Here is a 16,506-nt window from a genome sequence, read left to right as displayed (position 1 = left end):
GTGGCTGAAATGAGTTTCCTCCATAGGGTGTCTGGGCTCAGCCTTAGAGATAGGGTGAGGAGCTCGGACATCCGGAGGGAACTCAGAGTAGAGCCGCTGCTCCTTCGCATTGAAAGGAGCCAGCTGAGGTGGTTCGGGCATCTGATTAGGATGCCTCCTGGGCACCTTCTTTTGGAGGTTTTCCAGGCACGTCCAACTGGGAGGAGAACCCGAGGTAGACCCAGAACTCACTGGAGGGACTACCTGTCCAATCTGGCCTGAGAACGCCTTGGGATCCCCCAGGAGGAGCTGGAGGGCATTGCTGGGGAAAGGGACGTCTGGAGCGCCCTACTCAGCTTGCTGCGACCCGACCCCAGAGAAGCGGCTGATGATGACGATGATTTATGATGAGGAGGAAGCGACCACACATTTCAATGAATTTATAGACACTGAATCCTTCAGTTTGGCTAACATTAGCTCGTATGAGGCTGTAACCATCATGAGTTCGATCCAGTTCTTATAACAAGGTGTGCTTGTATTTCTCCAGCCCCTTAGTATAATCCTGGCTGCATTAAGAAAGCCTGCAAGGGCTAACCCAGACTGTGCCTTTGTAAGTCCAGCTGGTAGAACAGATATCTCTCCAAGAAGGAAAACATGGTGAGCTTGGCAAGGGCTTATCCAACCACTCCTCAATTGCCCCAACCACTCGGGTCCAGAATGGGGAAACCAGAGGACAGGCCTACGAGGCGTAGAAAAGTACCCATAGAACTGTTACATTTCCAGCACACACTGCTTTGAATTAGACCAAGCTTTTTAAGTCTACTGGAGTCCAATAATAGCTATGAATTATTTTATAATGTATAAATTTGCTCTTACTATGCCTTACTGGCCAACCAACATTACGGACAATATTCTCCCAGACTTCTTGTTCAAGCTCAATGTCCAGGTATTTACGTAGGTACTTTATCTATTAAATTATATCAATCCTTTAGCCCTTGATAGGAGTATAACACTCCTTCCCCAAATAGATCAGCAATTGTGGCTAAACCTTTAATGTGCCATGCCCTCCAACATACTGTTTCCTTCCCTATCTTAATCGCAGGCTTCTCCCATAAGGATGAGTAACCTTGTTTATATCGGGACAGGCCAAATATTTTACGGACTTTGTGCCAAACCTCCCGTGAGTGCTGAAGTAATGGATTGATATCCCCTCCAGGAGACTGTGATGGTTTTTGAGACAGAGCATCTATAAATCTAAAAGGGGAGGTAAACGACTTCCCTTTTTCCATCCAACTCAGACGTGAACCGCTCCCTGACCAGTCTTTGCATAGCTTAACCATTTCGAAGGCAATAGTGTTAAGTTATATATTTGGCAATGCCAGTCCTCCTCTCATTCTAATAGTAAACAACTTAGTCTAACTAACTCAGGGTTTCTTCCCATTCCAGAGGTAATCCCTAACTACCCCGATACACCACTTAAGCACTGACACAGGAAAACGTAAGGGAAGTATCATAGAAATATAGTTAATTTTTGAAAATACCATCATTTTAACTGTATTTATAAATTCAACATTTTCCACTTGGCAAAGCTAGCCTTAATATTTTGGAGCACTGGATTTATATTAATTTGAACGATCTCCTGAAAGTCTGTAGTCAATATTATGCCCAAATATTTCATCCTTGATGATAGCCATTCAAATGGAAATACTCCAATGTCAGCAGGGGGACTGGCATTACCTCTGATTTTTGCCAGTTGATATTGTAGCCTGAAATCTAAAAAAAAAAAAAAACAACCTATCAACAACGTCCATGACACCTGCAATAGAGGAAACTGGGGTTTGAGAGTAGCAACAAAATGTTGTCCGCGTACAAAAACAGTTTATGCTCTCTCCCTCTGATAGCACTCCCTTAATTCTCAAATCATCTCTCATTGACACTGCTAGTAGTTCCACAGACAGGGTAAAGAGCATTGGGGAAAGAGGATCCCCCTGCCTAGTCCTTCGTCCCAGATTAAAGAAGGGGGATGTAATGCCATTCATAAGAACTGCTGCCCGTGGTGCTGAATATAATACCTTAACCCATTTAATAAATCCTACCCCATAGCCAAAAGCCTGCAAAGTTAATGCCAGGTATCCCCATTCCACCCTATCAAATGCTTTCATGGCGTCAAGCGAGAAAGCAGCAACTAGTACACCTTCTTTATGATTTAACCACAAGATGGAGTAGGCATCTAAGGTTGTCAGCTGATGATCTACCTTTAATGAAACTGACCTGGTCATCATTAATAACTTGTGGCAGAACTTTCTCCACTCTAATTGCTAATACCTTAGTCAAAATCTTGCAATCTATATTCTCCAAACTAATTGGCTGAAAGCTACTTGGCTAATAGGGGTGCTTGTCTTTTTTCAGCTTTATTAAATCCTGGTGGCAGCTGTCCCTCTGCCAGCGCTTCAGTCAGGATAGATGCTACTATGTCAATGTTCTTCCTATAATATTCAGCAGGAAATCCACTTAAGCCTGATGATTTACTGGACTTCATTGATAATATAGCCTCCCTAACTTCAGACTCGTCTACAGGCACATCCAACATCTCCAAATGGGCTAGGGACGCCGTAGGAAGATCCGGTTTTGGGAGAAAAACAAAACTCCTGATATTTGCCTTCATCTACAGATGCCTCTGACTTACACAAATTCTCATAAAAGCGTTTGAAGACCTTGTTGATTTCCACTTTATCTGTTAAAACTTCCCCCTTATGATCATTAATCGCTGGAATTAAAAAGCTGGCATCATTTTGTTTCAGTTGTCTTGCCAACAGCTTGCCATATTTCTCTCCACTTTCACAGAAGCTTGTTTTTAATCGAAAAAGGGCACGTTCTGCCCTCTTATTATATATCTCATTTATCTATATTTCAAGTCACTTTTTTTTAACTGGCTGTCACTGTAAAGTTGTGACAGCTCATTTTCAATGTTTTGAATCTGAGATTCAAACACTTTAACTCTTGTGTCGGTTGGTTTCTTCAGAGAAATAGTGTGTGAAATTATCCTACCCCTTATGTACTATGTACGCCTAAGAAGCTTCCCACACCCTCCCAGTCTTTCTGTTGAGCCAATATTATGATCAAAAAATCCTTAAGGTACGTTTCCAAAAGTCTTAAATGTGGGGGCGATGTATTTAGTCTCTGCCTATTTACCCTATTTCCACCCGATTTAATCATGACGCTTAACTCTGCCAGAGCACGATCTTACAATCCGCCACTTCCTCCATCATTTCTCTAGAGACCAGGAAATAGTCTATCCTTAAGTATGATTTATGCATATGTGAAAAGTAGGTATACTCTTTTCCTCGGGGATTGACTAACCTCCATATGTCTATCAGACCAAGGTCTTTCATCATCAACTGTATAGCTAATCTATCCCTTGGCACAACTTTATGATATGTTGTTCGGTCTAACTGGGCATCTTGTCCCTGGTTGAAGTCCCCAGCAATCAACATTTGACTCTCCTCAATTTCTCCTATTGTCTTGTAAACCATATGAATAAAATTACTGTCCTCTTTGTTTGGAGCATACACATTGCATATGTTAACTTTTACTCCATCGGTGGCCTGTATACATATCATCCTGCCCTCATCAGCCTTTTTTAAAATTTATTTTTATTGAGTACAACTGAATTCAGTTCCATTCTTTTTGCTTCAGTTAAGTAAAAACTTAAGTTTTTCTGCTTCTTTCTGCTTCCACATATGTCTCCTGAATGAGGGCTATATCTGCTTTGTTCGATTTCAAATAAGTCAACCACTTTTTTCTTTTTATAGGATTCTGGGATCCATTAATATTCCATGCAATTATCTTTATATATTTAGCCATTAGGCCACATATTATTATCTAGCATTTAATCGAGAGTGTGCCCGCATGAGAGGAGAGCACCCACCCCTTTGATTCATCACCCATGCTGTGCATATCACATAAAACACGGTCCCATACAAACCATAATGAACAATAGGAACACTAAAAGTAAAAGTACCCCCCCCCATTCCCTCAACCTTCCCTATTTCCAAAGGATATCCCCGCCTACACATGGTTCATGAGGCACAACAAGTGGAAATCCCTCCAGAACCCCCCCTCCTCTCTTAGATACAGTTCACTCCCATGTCATTACTACCAAAAGCTTACTCAAACGTACCTAGAAGCAAATCCTCATTTTAACACCCTACTGCTTGTTAACCAGCTCAAAGTCACTGTGTTTGTAGGAATAAAGAGAAAAAATAACTACCTGTATACCTGTACAAATACCTAGGCTACAGGCCATACTCACAACCACTGACATCGCAAGTAACTCAGTCATGTCTAGACTGTCCTGCACGCGCCATGTGCACACTATACCTCAACATTGAAATTAGTGATCCAGTCCAGTTCAAAATTCAAATATCCGTTCCAGTCTTGACCTCTTGATCATGATCGTGTGTCCATTCGGTGGGGCCAACAGAGTAGAAGAAAATTGTTCACTAACTGCTGACGTTGGTTCAGACAGCAGCTCCATTGTCTTTCGAGGATCCACAAAGCTTTTCCCCCTTCCAAGTAAAGCGAAGCACAGCTGGGTATGCCAACGTGACGCGAACATCCAAATCGTGCAACTTCTTTCTGACCTTGGTGAAATGCCTCCTCTTCTCTGCAACACCCTTCGTCAGGGAACAGAGATAGTTTAAAGCCGTCCCAATGGATCCCTTCACAAGCCTTCACCCTAACTGCAGCCAAAACGTGTTCCTTTTCCAGAAAACTATGAAAGTGTATGCTGACCGGATGAGGTGGAGCATTTTGGTCAAAGATTGGTGCACCATCTGCAGCTCCGAATTGGCTAGATCCACTCTGAAAGCCTCAGAGAAAAAACGCTTCACGTGCTCCTAAAGTTTGACCTTATTGTCAGATTTTTCTTTCAACCCAAAGAGCCATACATTGAGGCACCTCTCTCTGTTAGCCATATCCATCACAGATGCTCGAAGCTCGGAACACTCTTTGGCATTTATCTTAGCAACTGCTTCAGGCATCCGTTCTCATCTTCCAATTCAGAGATCCGAGCCTCAGCCTCGTCAAGGCATTGAAAAATGGCTGCCACATCAGTTTTCATTTGACCATGAATGGTCTTGACACTGGTCACATCCGATTGCAGGGTGGATAAGGTGCCACTAAATCCAGCCATTCCCTCCATCGCCCTCTGCAGTGCAGCCTGCAATTCGGCAAACCTCGGTGGTGCCATAGCTAGTGCTGGTCGCGGCTCCTTTTCAGTCGGCCTGGGTAGAGTTCCACTCGCCATACTAGCATAGCTAGCGCCTTCCTTAGCTGCTTTTTTTTTTTGGTGGTGGGGGGGGGTTCCGCCTTTTTCTCCCCAATTTCATCCGGTCAATTACCCCACTCTTCCGAGGTGTCCCAGTCGCTGCTCCACCCCCTCTGCCGATCCAGGGAGGGCTGCAGACTACCACATGCCTCCTCTGATACATGTGGAGTCGCCAGCCGCTTCTTTTCATGCTATTCCCCCCCAGTTCCCCCTCCCCCTTGAACAGGCGCCCCAACCGACATGAGGAGGCGCCAGTGCAACGACCAGGACACATATCCACATCCGGCTTCCCACCTGCAGACATGGCCAATTGTGTCTGTAGGGATGCCCAACCAAGCCGGAGGTAATCAGCTAAAGTAATATTCATTCACTCGCTGTAGTATTCACGCGTACATTAGTGACACTTTCTTCATATTGCGGAGTCGGTTGAAGAACAATTATCCATAAATCCTGGGGTTCATGCGGAGCAATGCTTTTACATGTCCATCTTGTTCAGCGGCCCCACGTGACTCCAACGCCTCGACATTTTTAAGAGGAGGAGCCGAGGATCAAACCAGCAAGCCTCCAGTCACCAGATGACCTGCCCTACCTCTTGAGCCACTGCCGCCCATCTGCTCATGTTTGACTGAGTGTACTTATCCATCTTTCAATGTATGTATGTGTTAGGCGAAACAGACAGACCAACAGAGAGGCAGACAGTAGACAAGACAGACAGAATCAACAGACAGACAGTAAGACCTACATAGACAGACCTACAGACACAGACAGAAGTCAGATCTAAACAGCGAGAGAGACAGAAGTACAGACAGACGTACAGACAGACAGACAGGCAGACAGATAAAAAGGGCAATTATCCCTTCTATTTTAATCCATGCTGTTCTACTCTTTGCTGCAGTGCCAGAAACAAAGAGAGGAGATCAGATTCAGTGACCCCTGTAACCTTGCTCCCTGCCTGCCTTCCTCCCCCTCCATCCCTTGAGGTCACCCCCCCCACCCCACCCCACCCCTGACACACATACACACACATCCACACCACCCCAACCTTGCACCACCACCCTGCCCGCAGCGCTGCTGTGGTAACACAACACTGACCGGCGCCCGTTGCTATGACAACCGTTCCCCAGAGAAACCCCCTTCCACAGCATCCACAGTTCAACTCCTGGAGAAGTGACAGGACACTAGAATATGCGCGCACACACACACACACACACACACACACACACACACACACACACACACACACACACACTAATACACATCTACACCTTTAAATACACACGTACGTCACACAGATACTTCGGGAGGGGACACACACACGGTAGAAACTTACGGTTACATAAAAACATTCACGAAAATGCAGACGACAAATATTTAAAAAAGGCCATTTCCAACCAAACAAGGTAAAGAGCCAACTTTTCTCCCCATCAACAGGGGGAACCACAAGTACTGACAGACGGTGGGGCTGAGTCAGTCAGACAGACACTGTCACAGGAAGGCAGAAAGTGAGACTGAGAAACACAGAGGCGCACTGTGTGTGTGTGTGTGTGTGTGTGTGTGTGTGTGTGTCTGTGTTTTATCTTAACTGTTGGTCAATACCTGGGCAGACAGTAAACAAACTAATCCCCGACCCAGGCACACACCCACGTAACTCTCACACACACACACACACACACACACACACACACACACACACACACACACACACACACCCTAAACTGGACAAAACTCTGTATCTTCTCTCTCACAGGCAGACACACAAAAGACATCGATACACACGTACACAAACATACATACATAAAGCCACATGCCTGCGCTAACACACACACACAGTTTCAGAGTCAAAGGCTTAGATCCCTCCACAAATCCATTCCACCTTTATCAACCTCTCTCTCTCCCTTTTTGTCTTTCTTCCTCTCCACATCCCTCTTCTTCTTGTTTTTCTCGTGTCTTTCTCTGTTTTTGTGTCTCTCCTTCCTGCTCTCCCTCTCTCTCTCTCTCTCTCTCTCTCGCTGTCTCTCTCTTTTGTATGTTTCTCTGACCCTCTCTCTCGCTCTCTCTGTCTCTCTCTCGCTCTCTCGGCTGTTTCTCTGACCCTTTGTTGCTCTCTCTGTCTGTCTGTCTGTCTGTTTCTCTCTCCCTCTCTCTCCCTCGCTCCCTCTCGACTGTTCCTCTGACCCTCTGTCTCTCTCTCTCTCTCTCCCTCTCTCTCGACTGTTTCTCTGACCCTCTGTCTCTCTCTCTCTCCCTTGACTGTTTCTCTGACCCTCTGTCTCTCTCTCTCTCCCTCTCTCTCGACTGTTTCTCTGACCCACTGTCTCTCTCTCTCCCTCTCTCTCGACTGTTTCTCTGACCCTCTGTCTCTCTCTCTCTCCCTCTCTCTCGACTGTTTCTCTGACCCACTGTCTCTCTCTCTCCCTCTCTCTCGACTGTTTCTCTGACCCTCTGTCTCTCTCTCTCTCCCTCTCTCTCGACTGTTTCTCTGACCCTCTGTCTCTCTCTCTCTCCCTCTCTCTCGACTGTTTCTCTGACCCTCTGTCTCTCTCTCTCTCCCTCTCTCTTGACTGTTTCTCTGATCCTCTGTCTCTCTCTCTCCCTCTCTCTCGACTGTTTCTCTGACCCTCTGTCTCTCTCTCTCTCACCCTCTCTCTCGACTGTTTCTCTGACCCTCTGTCTCTCTCTCTCCCTCTCTCTCGACTGTTTCTCTGACCCTCTGTCTCTCTCTCTCTCTCCCTCTCTCTCGACTGTTCCTCTGACCCTCTATCTCTCTCTCTCCCTCTCTCTCGACTGTTTCTCTGACCCTCTGTCTCTGACCCTCTCTCTCCCTCTCTCTCGACTGTTCCTCTGACCCTCTGTCTCTCTCTCTCCCTCTCTCTCGACTGTTTCTCTGACCCTCTGTCTCTCTCTCTCCCTCTCTCTCTCTCTCTCGACTGTTCCTCTGACCCTCTGTCTCTCTCTCTCCCTCTCTCTCGACTGTTTCTCTGACCCTCTGTCTCTCTCTCTCTCTCCCTCTCTCTTGACTGTTTCTCTGATCCTCTGTCTCTCTCTCTCCCTCTCTCTCGACTGTTTCTCTGACCCTCTGTCTCTCTCTCTCTCACCCTCTCTCTCGACTGTTTCTCTGACCCTCTGTCTCTCTCTCTCCCTCTCTCTCGACTGTTTCTCTGACCCTGTCTCTCTCTCTCTCTCCCTCTCTCTCGACTGTTCCTCTGACCCTCTATCTCTCTCTCTCCCTCTCTCTCGACTGTTTCTCTGACCCTCTGTCTCTGACCCTCTGTCTCTCTCTCTCTCTCTCTCTCTCTCTCTCTCGACTGTTCCTCTGACCCTCTGTCTCTCTCTCTCCCTCTCTCTCGACTGTTTCTCTGACCCTCTGTCTCTCTCTCTCCCTCTCTCTCTCTCTCGACTGTTCCTCTGACCCTCTGTCTCTCTCTCTCCCTCTCTCTCGACTGTTTCTCTGACCCTCTATCTCTCTCTCTCCCTCTCTCTCGACTGTTTCTCTGACCCTCTGTCTCTGACCCTCTCTCTCTCTCTCCCTCTCTCTCGACTGTTTCTCTGACCCTCTGTCTCTCTCTCTCCCTCTCTCTCGACTGTTTCTCTGACCCTGTCTCTCTCTCTCCCTCTCTCTCTCTCTCGACTGTTCCTCTGACCCTCTGTCTCTCTCTCTCCCTCTCTCTCGACTGTTTCTCTGATCCTCTGTCTCTCTCTCTCACCCTCTCTCTCGACTGTTTCTCTGACCCTCTGTCTCTCTCTCTCCCTCTCTCTCGACTGTTCCTCTGACCCTCTGTCTCTCTCTCTCCCTCTCTCTCGACTGTTTCTCTGACCCTCTGTCTCTCTCCCTCTCTCTCTCTCTCGACTGTTCCTCTGACCCTCTGTCTCTCTCTCTCTCTCTCTCTCGACTGTTCCTCTGACCCTCTGTCTCTCTCTCTCTCTCTCTCGACTGTTTCTCTGATCCTCTGTCTCTCTCCCTCTCTCTCGACTGTTCCTCTGACCCTCTGTCTCTCTCTCTCTCTCTCTCTCGACTGTTCCTCTGACCCTCTGTCTCTCTCTCTCCCTCTCTCTCGACTGTTTCTCTGATCCTCTGTCTCTCTCTCTCACCCTCTCTCTCGACTGTTTCTCTGACCCTCTGTCTCTCTCTCTCCCTCTCTCTCGACTGTTCCTCTGACCCTCTGTCTCTCTCTCTCTCCCTCTCTCTCGACTGTTTCTCTGACCCTCTGTCTCTCTCCCTCTCTCTCTCTCTCGACTGTTCCTCTGACCCTCTGTCTCTCTCTCTCTCTCTCTCTCGACTGTTCCTCTGACCCTCTGTCTCTCTCTCTCTCTCTCTCGACTGTTTCTCTGATCCTCTGTCTCTCTCTCTCCCTCTCTCTCAACTGTTCCTCTGACCCTCTCTGTTGCTCTCTGTCTCTCTCTCTCCCTCTCTCTCGACTGTTTCTCTGACCCTCTGTCTCTCTCCCTCTCTCTCGACTGTTTCTCTGACCCTCTGTCTCTCTCTCTCCCTCTCTCTCGACTGTTTCTCTGATCCTCTGTCTCTCTCTCTCCCTCTCTCTCGACTGTTTCTCTGATCCTCTGTCTCTCTCTCCCTCTCTCTCGACTGTTTCTCTGATCCTCTGTCTCTCTCTCCCTCTCTCTCGACTGTTTCTCTGACCCTCTGTCTCTCTCCCTCTCTCTCGACTGTTTCTCTGACCCTCTGTCTCTCTCCCTCTCTCTCGACTGTTTCTCTGATCCTCTGTCTCTCTCTCTCCCTCTCTCTCGACTGTTTCTCTGATCCTCTGTCTCCGACCCTCTCTCTCTCTCTCTCGTTCCTCTCCTGAGGTTTTCCTCTTGCAGGGAAGTCTTCACTATTGAACGAGTGTATACATAATGTATCCTGGCCTTCCTTATTTATAGCTGTAACACTGACAGTCACTCTGTGTGTCCGTCCAGTTTGTTGACGACCACGACTTCTTCCTGTACAGACCACACAATAATACACACAAACGCAACTGCAGCGGTCTACCTGCTCAGGCAGAGAACGGGACAGACAGACAGAAAAACTCAACACACACACACACACACACACACACACACACACACACACACACACACACACACACACACACACACACACACACACTTGTAACCACAAGGGGGATGGACATGAACGAGGCCTACAGACTCTGCAGTTCATCAAAAATCAACGTTTTGATTCAACATAATGAAATCCGTCTTAATGTGCAATCACATTCCTGCAGAGTGAGCCTTCATACCAGACTGAAAAATACACCAATCAGCCAAAACGTAGATTATCTGGTTACCATGGCACCTGTCAAGAGGTGGACGTATGAGGCAGCAAGTGAACAGTCAGTTGTTGCAGTTGATGTGTTGGAAGCAGGAAAAACGGGCAAGTGTAAGGACCTGAGCGACTGTGAACAGGATCAAGTTGTGACGGCTAGACCACTGGGTCAGAGCATCTCCACACCAGCAGGTCTTGTGGGGTGTTCCTGGTATGCAGTGGTCACTACCTACCAAAAGTGGTCCAAGGAAGGACAACCGGTGACCCGGCGACAGGGTCATGGACGCCCGAGACTCACTGATGCATGTGGGGAGTGAAGGCTAGCCCGTCTGGTCTGATCCCACAGGAGAGCTACTGTAGCTCAAACTGCTGAAGAAGTGAATGCTGGCTATGACGGACAGGTGGCAGAACACACAGTGCATCACAGCTTGCTGTGTATGAGGCTGCAGAGCCACAGACCAGTCAGTGTCCATGATGTCCCCTGTCCACCACCCAAAGTGTCTACAATGGGCATGTGAGCATCAGAACTGGACCATGGAGCAGTGGAAGAAGGTGGTCTGGTCTGATGAATCATGTTTTCTTTTACATCATGTGGACCGCCGGGTGTGTGTGTGCACTGTTTACCTGCAGAAGAGACGGCACCAGGATGCACTATGGGGAGAAGGCAAGCGGGTGGAGGCAGTGTGATGCTCTGATCAATGTTCTGCTGGGAGACCTTGGGTCCTGGCATTCATGTGGATGTTACTTTGACAGGAACCACCTACCTAACCATGGCTGCAGACCAGGTACACCCCTTCATGACAGCAGTATTCCCTGATGGCGGTGGCCTCTTCCAGCAGGATCATGCCCCCTGCTGCACCTCACACATTGTTCAGGGATGGTTTGAGGAACATGACGAAGAGTTCGAGGTGCTGCCTTGGCCTCCAGATTCTCCAGATCTCAATCCGATCGAGCATCTGTGGGATGTGCTGGAAAAACAAGTCTGATCCATGGAGGCCCCACCTCACAACTTACAGGACTTAAAGGCTCTGCTGCTAACGTCTTGGTGCCGGACACCAGAGGACACCTTCAGAGGTCTGGTGGAGTCCATGTCTCGATGGGCCAGAGCTGTTTTGTTGGCACGAGGGGGATCTACGCAATATTAGGCAGGTGGTTTTAATGTTTTGGCTGATCTGTGTATAAGCAAAATTACAAACAATAGACTTTTCTTTCCATCAGTCCATCTGTTGGTTCATCTCTCCGTTTGTGTATTTGTCCCCATTTCTTGTTACAACTTTTATCGTAACACTTTTACTCAGTTCTCATCTCTCGTTACTTCACTCCAGACGCCTGTCCGTGTACTACGCTGAGGTCTACTTACGAGAGCTGACACTGTCCACATACTGAGGTAGGTAGGGTGCCCACAAGTCAATGGTGTCCTTACGCCCCGACTGGCCGATCCGCCTCAGCTCGGCCAATAGGAGCGCCTGGGCTGCCTCTCGCACCTACAACCAGGAAGAGACAGAGGATGACATCATGAATGTGTCTGTATATGAATGTATGCCAGTGTGTCGGTGATACTTTAGTCAATGCGAAGTCCAACACCCCTTCATGTTCCTTGACATTTGTCACACAGCCCTTCTTCTCAACAAAACGACGATGACAATGACTAAAACATGCTCAAAAATAATAACTACAGCCAGATTCCCTTTCAGCAAAGGATGACCAGTACATATGAACATGCTATCAGCGCTGTGGCGTGATTTAGTTCTCTTCTCTGTACCACTATTCAGAGTTCAGGTCGACCAAACTGCCATTCTGTCACTAGCCAAAGTTGCTTTGCCCAGCGATTTACAGATTTTTTTAATTTTTTTGGGGATTTCCCCCCCTTTTTTTCTCCCCAATCGTGTTGGTGTCCAGGTGGTGTGGCGGCCTATTTCGTTGCCTACCAACACGGGGGATCGCCGGCTCGAATCCCCCGTGTTGCCTCCGGCTTGGTCGGGCGTCCCTACAGACACAGTTGGCCGTGTCTGTGGGTGGGTTTGTGTCCTGGTCGCTGCACCAGCGCCTCCTCTGGTCGGTCCGGGGCACCTGTTCGGGGAGGAGGGGGAACTGGAGGGAACATACGCTACGTCCCACTGGTGAAACTCCTCACTGGCAGGTATCGGAGGAGGCGCGTGGTAGCCTGCAGCCCTCCCCGCATTGGCAGAGGGGTTGGAGGAGCGACCGGGACAGCTTGGAAGAGTGGAGTAATTCGGCCAAAGTAAATTGGGGAGAAATAGGGGGAAAATATCTCTCTCTCTCTCTCTCTCTCTCTCTCTCTCTCTCTCTCTCTCTCTCTCTCTCTCTCTTTCTTTCTCTCTCTCTCTCTCTCTCTCTCTCTCTCTCTCTCTCTCTCTCTCTCTCTCTCTCTCTCTCTCTCTCTCTCTCTCTCTCTCTCTCTCTCTCTCTCTCTGTCTCTCTCTCCCCCTGAGAGGACTCTGTGATGTGTTGCGGTCCATAGCGGTTAAGGTCAGTGAGCCCGCAATGAACATCACAACCAAACGACCTCATTACCCAGACTGCATTGCACCATGTGCCACAATTCCACAGTCTCGCTCGCTGCCACTCCACCATCTGATTTTACAAAACTCCCTGATGTTTTGATATTAGTTATTGTTTTATTTGGTTCCTATTTTCATGTCACATTTGAATAAAAGTGAGTCCATCGTGTCTTGCACAGCGAGCTCAGGAGAGCCGAGCACAGGGACAAGACCACCTGGCTTCTTGTGCGACACTAACACCACGTTAGTCTGGACTAACACAACGAAATTCACAAATTGATGCGAAATTTCTAAATTTCTTTCAAAGTTCTTGTGTGTGTGTGTTTGTGTGTGTGTGTGTGCACGTGTGTGTTACCTCTAGGCAGCGGTCCTGCCACCTCCTGGCCAACATCTCCAGCAGGGGAGGTCGAAACTTGTCCAGGCCAAGCAGGTCTGGTAGCATCACACAGTGCATGGCAGCTAGCTGGCTCCAACCTAAGCACACACACACACACACAAACACACACACACGCGCGCACACACGGGGACAGATACACACAAAGCCGCATGCAGCCAGACAAGCAAACACCACGATCCACACATGGAGAGACACCCAGACGGACAAAGACACGCCACAAATCCAGGATCAGAAAACATTACAGGGTACCCAGGATACTGTGTATGCTCTCTTACACACACACACACACACACACACACAGACACACACACACACACACACACACACACACACACCCTTCACAGCTGTTACACAAATACCCCACATCTCCGGGTTTTGTCTCTTATATTTATTTCCTTTGACCCACCCGTGACTTACAAGACCCTGGTGTTGACTATTGTGTGCTATATATACGTATGTTTAATCCCAGGACCCCTGACGTCAGTTCAACCCCACTGCTTATATATATATTATATTATATTAACATCATAACACAAAACACAGAAAGGGCCTTTTATTTATTTATTTATTTCTATTTAATTCTTATAAAACTGCCCCGATGGAGCAGATAAGAGCGCCATTTAACAGCAATGAATGACTTGATAACATTTCACTGTGTCTCCCCTTATCTCTTACACACACACATACACACACACACATACACACACACACATACACACACACATACACACACACACACACACACACATACACACATACACACACACATACACACACACACACACACACAGTAGTACACCCAAACGGAAATATATTGACAGTGATGGTAGGACAGGGGACTGGGACAGGGGACTGGGACAGGGGACTGGGACAGGGGACTGGGACTGGCTTGCTAGCTCTGTGGGTGTCGTGTTTCTACCCCGGGTGTGTAAAATCAGCAGGTGATCAGCGACCACAGGAGGATCTGGATCAGTGCAGGTAGCAGGTGACAGCAGATATACCCTGCTGCTGCTGCTCAGGAGCCACAAACCCTAAGATAACCTGGCGTTACTCATTTTAGTCTTTTTGGGGGGGGGGTTTCTCCCCCAATTGTATCCGTCCAATTACCCCACTCTTCCGAGGCGTGCCGGTCACTGCTCCACCCCCTCTGCCGATCCGGGGAGGGTTGCAGACTACCACATGCCTCCTCCGATACATGTGGAGTCGCCAGCCGCTTCTTTTCACCTGACAGGGAGGAGTTTTGCCAGTGGGACGTAGCGCATGGGAGGATCACGCTACCCCCCCCCCCCCATGGTCAGGCACCATGACTGACCAGAGGAGGCGCTAGCGCAGCAACCAGGACACACACCCACATCCGGCTTCCCCCCCACAGACACGGCCAATTGTGTCTGTAGGGACGCCCGGCCAAGCCGGAGGCAACGCGGGGATTCGAACCGGCGATCCCCATGTTGGTAGGCAACGGAACCGACCGCCACGCCACCCAGAAGCTCAATTTAAGTCTTTTTTTTTAAGCATCAAATTTTCCAAATTAGAAATGAAGAGAGGCATTATTCCCCATTGAAATCAATGGCTAGCTAGCAGCGGGCTAGCTCTTCGGCTTGCAGAAGGGTGTAGCAATTTCTGGGTTAGCAACGTTAATAAGGCCAACTACCTTCGACTTTTACAGACCGTGTAGAAACTAGACGAGTACCATGTCACCATATTGTGACAAGCCCCCGGTGATGAGTAACTCACACGACGGACTCAAAATCTGAGTTGCCAGGCTATCAGTTAAAACTCCAGCTCCCGTTCTTTCTTATTTATCCGCGCCACATAAACACAACCGTAAGGGAACTGACACCACCTCAGTACACACATATGACATACAGAAACATGGACAGAAATGTCTTGTGTTCTGATATTCAACATAAACCGAATGTCTTTCCCACATATATCTGTCCAATATATGGCTCATGGATCGGATGTTGCTGGTAGAGAGAGGACGCACACACGTGTGTTGATGAACGGGCTCTAAAGCAGCAAAAAAAAGTCCCGGAGGATTTGTTTGCCAGAGAGCACCGGTGGGAAAACTTACCCCCTTCACTGAGGAACAAAGAGGAAGCTGTACTGTCAAGTGTTAGTTTTGCTCAATTACAAAAGTTGATGGGTTTTAAATCCTGTTAAAATCAATAACAATGCTGATCAATATGGCGCCAGTCAACCTCTGGTTATAGATTATTGTCACCATCCAGCTTGAAACCTCAGAGCTCCAAAGAAGAGACAAGATAAGTGGTGTTTACCATTGAGGTCAATGTATTTCTGTGATCCCCCCCTTTTCTCCCCAATTGTACCCGTCCAATTACCCCACTCTTCCGAGCCGATCCGGGGAGGGCTGCAGACTACCACACGCCTCCTCTGATACATGTGGAGTCGCCAGCCGCTTCTTTTCACCTGACAGTGAGGAGTTTCGCCAGGGGGACGTAGCGCGTGGGAGGATCACGTTATCCCCCCCCCCCCCCCAAAAAAAATCAGGCCGTCCCTGACTGACCAGAGGAGGCGCTACCACATCTGGATTCGCACCGGCAGATACGGCCAATCATGTTTGTAGGGACGTCCCACCAAGCCGGAAGTAACATGGGGATTCGAACCGGCGAGCCCCATGTTGGTAGGCAACGGAATAGACCGCCACGCCACCCGGACGCCTTATTAAAATAACTTTAATCATGATAGACTATTAGTTCATATCAAAACATTTCTTAAAACTGGGAAGATAAGGTTTCTGCAGCACGGTAACAATATTTCTATAAAAAGAAATTTACAAATAAATTTACAACGTTTTTGACCGCCGGCATACTCAGAGGGAATGAGACTGTGAGCACGCTTGCTTTCTGACATGAGTTATTCAAGAAGGATAGCTCAAAAAAATTTAAGTCGGCTGTTTCTTTCACTGAATGTTGGAGAACTGAGAGTATATGAAGAAGAAGAGGAAAGAAAGCCACTTTATCTTGTCATTGTATTCTTATAATGAGTTTGTTCT

At 47.9% G+C, this 16,506-nt stretch overlaps 1 protein-coding gene across 1 annotated transcript in view; it reads right to left on the bottom strand.

The window, feature by feature from the left end:
- The window catches only part of LOC130122149 (WD repeat-containing protein 7), a 176,473-nt gene that overhangs the window by 80,110 nt on the left and 79,857 nt on the right, over positions 1-16,506 (bottom strand). Inside the window, exons 18-19 of the mRNA XM_056291190.1 lie at positions 13,449-13,567; positions 11,932-12,055 (exon numbers count right to left, since the gene is read on the bottom strand). Coding sequence (XP_056147165.1) covers positions 11,932-12,055; positions 13,449-13,567 — 243 coding nt within the window. The remainder of the gene's footprint in view (positions 1-11,931; positions 12,056-13,448; positions 13,568-16,506) is intronic.

The sequence above is a fragment of the Lampris incognitus genome, chromosome 12 (genome assembly GCF_029633865.1).
Source record: "Lampris incognitus isolate fLamInc1 chromosome 12, fLamInc1.hap2, whole genome shotgun sequence".
Taxonomy (NCBI): Eukaryota; Metazoa; Chordata; class Actinopteri; order Lampriformes; family Lampridae; genus Lampris; species Lampris incognitus.
Note: the sequence above shows the minus strand (reverse complement) of the source record. Positions and strands in the feature narration are given on the sequence as shown.